Here is a 10990-nt window from a genome sequence, read left to right on the forward strand (position 1 = left end):
AATTAACAGACCTGCCGTCAACAATCCCCTTTAAACATGGCCCAGAGAAAATAAACACCTTCAGTCAGTGGTGAGAGTCTCTCAGCACATATGCAGACTTCTCCTCACAAAGACCATGCTAGTTACAGGGTCCACTATCCATGACCAGCCTTCACTCAGCTGAACCGGAATTATGTGATGAGTTGTCCAACAAATGTAATTGAGTAAGCCTCAAAATCTCAAAATCGATTATGATTGAATGCAAAATAAATCTTTTCATGCACTGCAGAGTTTATATATCAAGGCTTGCTCAATATCACACTGCTTTGCCTAGATAAGCACCAAAGAACACATTTAAATGAATGGCAATGACAGAGGTTTTGAAACTACTGTAAGGAGAACACAGAACACAGTTGTAAAAAGTACCTTTCCAATTAATCATCCAAAGATGCTTTTTTAGATAGCATTAAAGTTTAAGGTAATTGCACCACTGGGGGGCAGTAGAGAGTTTGAGAGTTCAACCTGGAGTTTCCCAAAGAGACGGGCCTCAACTGCAAACAGCTATTACACTCATTGGGAATTTTCTCTGTGTATTAGCTCTGCTGTTTTGGCAGGAAGATGAAGATTCTTCTGAGGTTGGGCACAACGCGGCTCAGACACACCAATGTGACTAATTACAGCAAGACTGGAATGCCTGTCTTCAGAAACAAGCCTGAGATCACTGGCGGGGAGATGCAGTGATCTACAGTCTAGACACACTGTGATGCAGGGTAGTTGTCTGCATAATTTAGGCATTAAGAAAATAGAAAGAGTTGAATAATACAAGCAAGATTGTTAAGACAACAGATGCATACACACACTCTCTCTCTCTCTCTCTCTCTCTCTCTCACACACACACACACACAAACACACACACACAGGTGAAAAGACTTTATTTGCTATTGTGATGATAATGAGTATACTGCTTTATATGCACATATGCACAAACACATTACTCCTCTCTGTGAAAACAGTATGAATAAAGGTGATGAAAATCAAACACAGCTGAACATACCAAACAGTGAAGGAGCGAATGCTTTGGTGGTGCTAATAATGTTCTCTATGCTGGACAGGAGAATTTCGTAAAAAAGAATACATTTTCAAAGGAAGAGAGCAACAACAACAAATATGAAGACATTAAGAAGACATTGATGCTGATGATAATGCTGCTGCTGCTGCTGTTGCTGATGTTGATGATGATGAAGACCAGAAACTCACACAGGTCCAGTGGGATCAAAAAGAAGATAAAGATGATGATGATGATGATAAGGAGGATTTGTATTATGATGAAGATGATGGTGATGATGATGGTGATGATAGTGGTAATGATGATGATGATGATGATGATAATGATGATTATTATGATGATGATGATGATGATGAATATTATTATGACAGTGAACACGAGAAAGACAATAGGCTAGATAATGCCATAGCCAATGATGATGACAATGATGATGATAATGCTCCTGGTAACAGTTATGATGATCAGAGGGGGCTAATACATGATGAGTGGGATCAAGAAGATATTAAGTTTGGGAATGAAAAGAATGATAAAGTAATAGAGAGAATATTTGGTAATATTAATATTCCTCACTTTGAAAAAGCTAGCTCCATGGATCAGTGAATGGCCACTAGGGGGAACTATTGTTCTCCTTGAAGCCAGTAGGTAAGTTTTACTACCCATTTCTCAAATGAGATATTTAGGCAAGAGGCATTTCAAATGGCATGCTATATTAATGAAATATCAAATGGATGTTACACGTTTATGGTAATCTAGACTAAGAATATTTAAGTAAATGCACAGCCGCACACGCACACACAAGAATTCACACATGTACAATCACTGTTTTGCACATTTACAGTTTACAGTGCACCCACACATCCCAGCACCACCAACACACTGCAGAGCCACACCCACGGACAAGCATGTGCTCTCTCTCTCTCTCTCTCTCTCTCTCTCTCACACACACACACACACACACGACACACACATTGTTGTAAAACTTACACAATACAGCTGACTGATAAGAATTTTTAGTGTAAATCATCAAGCATTCTTGAAAAATTAATTAATTCATCACAATTTTCTATATAGAACTTTAAAATCATATGGACGTTGATCCGTCAGAAAGAATTGTTTTTAAGAATACCGGCTGTGATAATATATGTAGAATTAGCACTGTATCAGAAGACACGAGTTTTGCATACATTGGGTCTGTGGTTTGGTGAAGTTTCCACTGCGTCACTTTGCACACAGGCTACGCAAAATAATGCTTAGCAGCAGCATGTCTATTGAATATCATAACTGTGAAACTATTCGATGACATAGTTTTGCTAATGTAAAACGAACTGTGGTTATCAAGAGGCCTTTTCGCACTCTAACCTCAGGGTTATGTGTTCTTAATCTAGTTACAGGAAGAGGCGCACGCATGTGCAACTGCATCAGCGCTGTCAAGCTACACAGCTAAAAGACAAATTAAGTGTTTCATACTCGGGAAAAACCATTGGTGTTCTTCTTTGTGACTAGACAATTAACGGAATTGATGATTGTGCACAAGATGGAAAGGAGTTGTCATTAAAGTATCCTACAATGTTAAAATGTGAAGTACAAGAAAAGTCCACCAGTTCAGCTGGGGAAGTCCCAAGGAAATCCCCTAGTGCGGAATTATTATTTCGAAATTGAAGGCGACGAAGTTCTTCTCCTTAGACAAGAAGACATGCGGCTGAACCCACGAACATCAACTCGGCACGAGCAAAATACTATCTTATATTTATGGTATAGTGCAGATGTTTTGCTTGCTCTAGCAACTCCTCTATAAAGTAATTATTTAGGGTACGTCTGAATTCTGAGAAGGGTGTACCATGACTAACATCCAAGTGGATAACGATGCGCTGAAATCCAAGATAAGGAGTTGTTCTATCCTAACAACGTTTTACCACGAAACGCAAAGAGAGATTGCTAATTTAAGCCAACAGCTATATTCTCGGGACTCTGTAATAGCTGATTTAAAAGCAAGACTTGGGAAATACGAGAGGACTTTGATCAATGTCGAAGGAGAGGAACCCGTGGTGATTGGACCTTCTAAGTCTCTTTTGGAGAGCTTATGCAAAGAAATTAGCAAACTAAAACAAAGATTGAAAGAGTCTGAGGCAGATGGAAGCCAACTGTTGGAAGCAAGCAAACAAGTGAGTATTTCCTATTACACTCTACACCTGCCAAATCACATCCATCTATTTAGCAACAAATACTTTTTGCCCATGTATCCTCAATGTATAACCACTGTAAAACAAGGAAATTATGTATTCTCCAAATTGGTATAATTTCTGCTGCTCTTAATCAAGTGTAAGTCTTAATCAAGTGTAGGACCACCAGATTTTTAAATCAGGCATCAGGCATTGGTCGGTTGGTCTGACACCTGTGTGGTACCTGTTGCCCCTCAGGAGGTCGAACGACTTCAGAGGCAGGTGAGAGAGAAGGAGGAGGAGCTGGACAGACTGGCTCAGCGGACAGACCAGGATCAGGAGCGGGAGATCCGGCGTCTTCGCACAACCCTGGCCGAGAGAGACCGCATCCAGGCCACCCGTGCCGTCCTCTGCAACTCCCTGGCCGAGGAGGCTGACCAATTGAGGGGCCAGCTGGGGGCCACGGTGAGGGTCTGTCAGGAGCTCCTGGGCCGTCTGGAGAAGGAGAAGAAGAGAGGGGGCCTGGCTGAGGAGCCAGACGTCTCAGAGGTGTGTATCATTAACGACTCAAATTGGAGTGTTATGTTATTTAATTTGGCTGGCCCCCCCACCTTAAAAAAAAACACATAAACAAATAAATAAATAAAATAAAAGTGTCTAAAGGATTTCTCTAATACACATTCATGAGTTCAGCGTTCAAAAATCATCCATTTTCATTTTGTTTTTCCCAGAAAGTGGACTCCACAGAGGGTGCCGGTCTTAATGAGTTAGTGGACAAACTACAGGAGGAGAATCAGCGGCTGAAAAAGAGAGTGGCATATGTAAGCTGGAATGTTACTCTACTACTGCACATGCTAATCAGTTTGCATTGAGTTCAAACATGATACCATGATATGAGGTTGTCATGAGAAGGTTGTTATGAGAAGGAAGTGACCCATTCTGGCCTGTCGTGTCCTCACCTCAGGTAGAGAGCCTCAATGCAAAGTGGCAGAAGTACGACTCGAGCCGGGAGGAGTACGTGAGGGGCCTGTGCCAGCGGCTGAAGGAGTCCAGCGTGCTGGTCACTGGGAGCCCTGCTGCAGTCGGTCCGGTGCTCATGGGACCAGGTCTGGGTCTGGTGCCTGGGGGGTCCAGTCTGCTACAGCAGGAAATCGCCCGGCTCAACAACCTCTTGGAGGAGAAGATGAGCGACTGTGAGAGGCTAGTGGGAGAGAGGGACGATATAGCCAAACGGGATCAGGAACGCATCCAGATGTTGGAACAACAGGTCAGCACCTCACCATTTTCAACATCATCATCATCATCATCATCATCGTTGTCATCATCATTTTTTACCCTGCAACTCTCATAGCCACTTAAATTAGTTATTTGAAATAAGTCAAACACAATAGAAAATGAATGTTTCCTTTATCCTATACTGTATGTGTAGCTCTGTAAGCAAGTCAATGGAAAATTGGATTTTGAAAAATGAACTCAATGATAATGTGACTTAGCGTGAGGTTAAGTGAATCTCCTTTAATTGAATACCTGGATGTTCTGATCACAACAGGTCCTTGCATACATCGAGGACTTTAAGTCTGAGAGGGCAGATCGAGAAAGAGCCCAGGGGAAGATTCTAGACCTTCAGGAGGAGGTGGGCCGTCTCCAGCTGCAAATCCGCAGTCAGGTAAGGGGACACACTGCTGCCATCTTTGACACTTGCCTTGCCATCTTTGCCTTTGACACCTACTGTAGATACACCAAGGCTCATTTGTTCACTTGTTATCTTTCATCAATAGCATAACATAACAAAACAAAGCAGAATAGTATATTATGTCTTTATGGAGATCAGAGATTGAAGAAATATTTGACTTTGATATCTGCTTATGCACCACAGACCCCAAGAGAGGTACCCAAAACCTGCAGAATCCATGCCAGCCGGAAGAAATCCCCACACATGGACGCCATGACAGAACCACTGCTAGGAAACAGCCCAGACCAGCCGGGGTCCAAGCGCTCGGCGGCGCACTCGACGCCAAGCTCCACGAGGACTGAGTGCAGAGCCGCGGGCGACCTGCAGTGTCCGTACTGTTTCAGCACGTACGACGGCGCACGCACGACAGAGTACATGAAGCACCTGGACGAATGCGCCAGATTGTGAGTGAGAACTCGTTCCCCTCAGACGCAAACTCTGCCACTCTCGGTGTTGGCACCAACAGCAAAGCACTACATGAGCCTGCGTCAGAGCAAGGGCCAAACTGACAGTTTCCTTTGAATCACAGTCACATCAGAATATGCACCTCGCAAATACAAAGTCAAATCTAAAAGTTAATTTCCTTTGATTTTAATGGGAACTGGATTTTAACTGGCTGTGTGTTGTGGTATGTCTAGTCAAGTATTTTTTTGACAAGTTTATTTCCACAGAATGCTGCATGTCAGACAAATGTGATTTGCTAGACATTAGGTACAACAGAATATACCTCAGTTGAATACTTTGTGTATCCAATAGATGGAAAACCTTTGCACTTTTTTTCTCATTTACTATTGCCAAAATGGTTGAAAGCACAAATGAATATTTTATGTGTGTAGGGAAATGCATAAGCTTTTGGTAGATTTCATTATATAATTAATACTATATATTTTATTGTGTGTTATTATGGTGCTATTCATATCATTCTGTAATATCTATGTATAATATTTTGGTTTGTAAAAAATACATTGAAAATGACTCATTTCCTGTTTTAAAGAGTAATGCTAAATTTAATCATTAAATTATTGAAATATGTATCACAGTGATACATTTAGTGAAATGTATCAGTATGCTTTTAAATATAAATATATATTTTTGTAGTTCACTTTTACTGAGGTATGACTGATTACAATTTATCACAACAGGCATCTACTAAAATGACTTCCTTGCCATCTGATCCACTTTAAACCATGAAAGACCATCATAGAGTAAGAACAGGAAATGCGTGTGATTTTGAGAATCAAGTCTCAGAGATTGTTCCAAACTAAATTGACTCAGTTTCAGATGTCATGGTACACTATGTCAAATCACATCTTAACTGACAAATTTGTACCTAAGATTAAGGGGGTGGGTTATCATTCAGAGGTTTATTTTTTTTAAATAAATCATTTATTTCACACATCTAGTCACATGTGTTTTTATGTGTCTTGGTGGTTTGAATATGGGTCATGATTTGAGTATGGGTCACTCCAGAAGGGCGTGGATAACACACATGTTCGGAAATCCTTATGTAATGATGACGGCCAGATCATGGGGCATTGTGAAGGCGTTAAGATAGTTCTAGATATAGTATTTAAGTTCCACAATGTGTGTGTGTATTGAGAGCATGCTTGTGTGCTGTGGAAAGCCCCTTCCCATGCCATGCTGAATGGACAGGCTATGACTGAGGCAGATTCCCAGCTGTCTTTCTGGGAATAAATGACAGAAAGTGTGTGTGTGTTTGAGTCTCTCTCTCTCTCTCTCTGTGTATGTGTGTGTGTGAGAGAGAGAGAGAGAGAGAGAGAGAGGAGAGAGAGAGAGAGAGGTCTTGGACTGGGGAATGACGGTCTATTTTAAGTGGGCAGGCAGGCAGGCAGGCAGGCAGTACAGTACCAAACAAGGCCTATGTGTGTGTGTGTGTCAGTGTGTGCATGCGTGTGTCTGTGCGTGTGTGTCTTCCAGAGAGTTTTACTTAAGCTGGTATGTGCTTGCATAGAAGTCTCAGGGGCCACTCAAGTGTTTGGCACATCAACTGAAATATCAGAGACAAACAATACATGGAACAAGATTGGCAACACTATTATTACATGTGCCATTTGAAAATAGCAGGGACATTCAAAATAGTCTGTTCTTACAGTCCCATCAGTGGTGTTAGCATGTCAGAGCAACACAAACAGCCCACTGCACGCCATCTAGACTCTACCGCTAGATTGAATCTTCTGGGCAAAGACTTCCGAGGAGGTCAAGAAGAAAACAGTGCTAGGAGTAACTGAGTGAGCATATACCGGTAACACTAATCTCATCCTTGAAGTGACGTAGGTAGAAGTCTTCATTACGCATTTCTTCTCATGCTCCGAACCTCAGATTGTGCTTGAGGCTCTGTTAGCTCTCTAGTTGCACTCTTCACTGGAGAACTGTTGTTTTCTTCCTTAATGGCCTATTTCTTTTGAAACAGGCAGTCTTTTATGTGTCCCTCTCAGAAATGTAACTGCTTGGTTGTTCAAAACTAGTTTTAGCGAGTTGCATTTAGGTCTGTCCCTTCTTACAGTCAGATATTTCCATGGTGCTGCTATAAGAATGGCTAGGTGGGCCAGACAGGGAATCCCCTGCCCCCCTCGCACACTCCCACCTCCTCTGCTGGGACCACATGATCTGTAACCAAACATACACACTCAACCCACTCATCTCAGGAGTGGAAATAATTAGGTCACCCTTGACTCGACTGTGCCCACTGCATTTAGACCTCCAGAGGGAGAGGCAGCCACTCCTACATAGCCTCAGAATAGTGCCCGCGTAAAAAAAAAAAGAAAAAAAAAGAAAATCACACGGCATCGCGGGTCTCCGCCATTGACCCCTGAGTGGCTTTCGCTCTTGCTCTCCTCTTCTCCTCAGGAGAGGCCGGACCTGACAGCAGGCCAGACAGGCACAGGAGGGATAGATACAGCCTTTAATCTCCTCTGTATCTGAAAATAATGGGAAATTCCCATAAAAGGAGGGGATTCCCAACAGTACGTTGTTACTATTGCATAGCGCTGAAACAAAAGCAGAGCAGTATTTGTTATATTACTCTTGTTGGGAGTGAACACACACACACACACACACACACACCTCACGCCCCCCCCCCCCCCCCCCCCCCCCCCCCCCACACCAATATGTTTTTACGATAAAAGGTACTGTAGAGATAACCAGCAGAGCTTTGGGGTACGAGGTTCGAGCTCGCAGCACGCCATCACCACTTCCCGAGTGAGCGGGCAGAGGGTTTTCCCCGCTCATGTGTTTCTCTGTGTAGCTTCAGGCTGTGCACAGTGAGCCATTGCCCTTCCCTACACCCCCCTCCCACACACACACACATACACACACCTGCCCCCATCTGATTACAAGCCCTGGGATCCCTTCTCACATCTCTGAGTCCCTCTAATAAGCTCATACTGTATGTGCCTGTCCCTGTTATTGTCCAGACTCCACTGTGGGGAGGAAACAGACATTAGAGGTCTAAGCACGGCAAAGGCCACACATATCACCTAAGCAGTCACTGGGATGTACATGTAGTGGTAAAATAAGAGGTGGGTAAACTATTAATTCTGTGATCTCTGTGATCAAAGGCATTGAGAACATGTTTGATGATGGTCGAGGTTATTGTCCAGTGTTTCTAACAATACCAGTGGTATTAAATGGTTCCTAGAGTGTTGATAAGTGTACATATTGTGAATGTGGATAATACAGTGTGGTTTTTGAATGTTAAAAGTTGCAATTGGTGAAAAACTCTATTTCTGAAATTTCACTACACTACACTTCACTACATCCCCGATGAGACAGGTATGTCTTTGATAGAATGTCCCAGCATACCACATGACTCCAAATGTAGACCCCCCCAGTTTGTTACAGAGATAAGAGATCAATAACTAGTTGGTCAAATTGAAATAAGAAAAGGGGGGGAAAAAGCTTAACAGCTAACCATCCAGCTTGATTAAAAACTACATGAAGGCCCCCAGCTGTGGCGCGACTGGCTGGGGCACCTGCACCGTACACCGGTGACCCGGGTTCGATTCCCGCCCCGTGGTCCTTTCCGGATCCCACCCCCACTCTCTCTCCCACTCACTTCCTGTCATTCTCCACTGTCCTGTCTGATTAAAGGCATAAAAAGCCCAAAAATATTCATTAAAAAAACAAAAAAACTACATGACAACAAGCTACAACTGATATGTTGCCTCTTGCTTTCAATCATCTGCGATGTTCACAATTGTTCATGAACATTAAAATCTGACCACCGCCAGCAGGTCATTTCCATATCAGGGACATTTGAAAACAGAAGCAGAGAACCACTTTTGACTTCAATGAGGAAGTGAGTAGAGCGCAGAACATCCTCTAGACATAATGGACAATGCATCCACTTCCTCATGCCAAGGCTTGAGCAGGTTAGTATCACTATGTGCATATAAGGAGAGTACGGGGCTGCCAGTAATCCTTGAGATTTCACTCTAAATGCGCACTCAAGGAAGTGCTGCCATGGTGACCTTGTTTCTGTGTGACTCACTGCTGTGTCTTACACTCATATAAAGAGGTACACAGCACCTCTGGTTATTATCCTGCCTGGTGATTTGAATAGGCGCACACACACACACACACATAATCCAGTCACGAGCCCAGACAATGGGGCTCAACAGGGAAATCACTCAGGAGTGTTAGTACTGTACCTGTAAAGAGTATGTTTGCCAGTGCAGAAAAATCCCCATCTAGAGACTTTTTTGTGAGATCAGACCATCATCGCCGGTTGTGACAGAGGTGGTGGTGGGTGTTTTTTTTTTTACCACAGAGTGAAGCGCTTTTTGGCAGGATGTGCAGTGAGAGTGAGTGTGAGAGATAGACAAAGAGAGGACATGAGAGAGGGAGAGAGAGGACGAGAGAGAGAGAAAGGAAGTTTGAAGATAAGACAAACAGCCCTGAAAAGTTCCCTCTCTGTGGGTGTCTGAAATGGTGTTCTGTGCCAAGTAAAGAATGCTTCTCCCCTAAAACACCCGTTTCAAATCTTCAGCGCAGTTTAAAGTGTTTGAACAGAGGGACAGGTAAAGCCTATTTCCCCACCGAGAGAAATTTCCACAACCTTGTCAGTAAGGGAGGCTGAGGTAACAGCCTCAGTCTCTGTTCCAGTTTTGATGTGATCAGTTGTAATCTGACACCACTCATTCAGGAACTCAGCCACAAACCAGCTGGAGGTGAGCTAATGGCTGGATTATTAGTCTCCATACAGTGTCTTATCAATGGCCGCCTTTGCAGGCTCCGTGCCCTTGTCAGTATCAGACTCTATGCCTTCCGTCCATGTTAGGAGCCTGGAAGGGGACGGCCTGAGAGAGCGTGAGAACCAGATGGTCATGTGATCCATCCCCCAGTTATCTCTGGAGTCCCCCACCCTTTCTGCGTCTCAGACAAACCCTCATGACTCATGGCACTGCCCGTAAAGCTGTTGGGCCGGGACAGCAGTGGTGCAAAAAGAAACGTACACACACACACACACACACACAAAAGATTTCATCACCTGTGCAATTCTGGACAGTAGGTCAGTACTGGTCATCTCTGGGAGGACACACTGTTAAGAGTGACGGCACTCTGGAGTAAGCCCTGGGCAGCTGCCGTGCATGTAGCCTTTGGGTCATCTGTGCTCTTCATGCTCTCTCAGGGAAATGTACTGGGAAAGGAACATGACTCACCGAAGCTCACAAGTAGATCAGAGGAGAAAGTAATACTGCTAGGTACTTTGCCTACTCAAACCACCTCTTCTCTGCTGTCATAACTGACCTTAGTCAAAGTGGCCTAGAAGTGACACATGCCCGAGGTGGCCAAAATGACAGGCGTGACACAAGAATCGACTGCTGTCTCCCGTACTCCAGTGCTGAACTGCCTCGACAGTGCTAAATCTACGGCGGGACGTTTATTCTGAGGAACAAACACACAGGAGGCCACGGCGAGGCCTGCGGGTCTGGTTTCCAGTTACTACGGGAACATCTAAGATTGCACAACTGCAGGAAAGGGGTAACGAAACCAGGCCGCACTAGAAAAGATGGAGCAATAAAATGAACATCA

At 43.7% G+C, this 10990-nt stretch overlaps 1 protein-coding gene across 1 annotated transcript; it reads left to right on the forward strand.

Moving 5' to 3' along the window:
- Positions 1–2600: 2600 nt before the first annotated feature.
- On the forward strand, positions 2601–6338 carry tnip2 (TNFAIP3 interacting protein 2). The gene is made up of 6 exons (XM_076293992.1): positions 2601–3207; positions 3463–3753; positions 3936–4025; positions 4169–4471; positions 4754–4870; positions 5081–6338. The coding sequence occupies exons 1-6, from the start codon at positions 2884–2886 to the stop codon at positions 5342–5344; spliced, it is 1389 nt and encodes a 462-aa protein (XP_076150107.1). The 5' UTR covers positions 2601–2883; the 3' UTR covers positions 5345–6338.
- The last annotated feature ends 4652 nt before the right edge of the window (positions 6339–10990 follow it).

The sequence above is a fragment of the Alosa pseudoharengus genome, unplaced genomic scaffold (genome assembly GCF_046254945.1).
Source record: "Alosa pseudoharengus isolate Yale_2024_CS ecotype anadromous, Long Island Sound unplaced genomic scaffold, YU_APseudo_1.1 YU_APseudo_1.1_scf_2, whole genome shotgun sequence".
NCBI lineage: Eukaryota > Metazoa > Chordata > Actinopteri > Clupeiformes > Clupeidae > Alosa > Alosa pseudoharengus.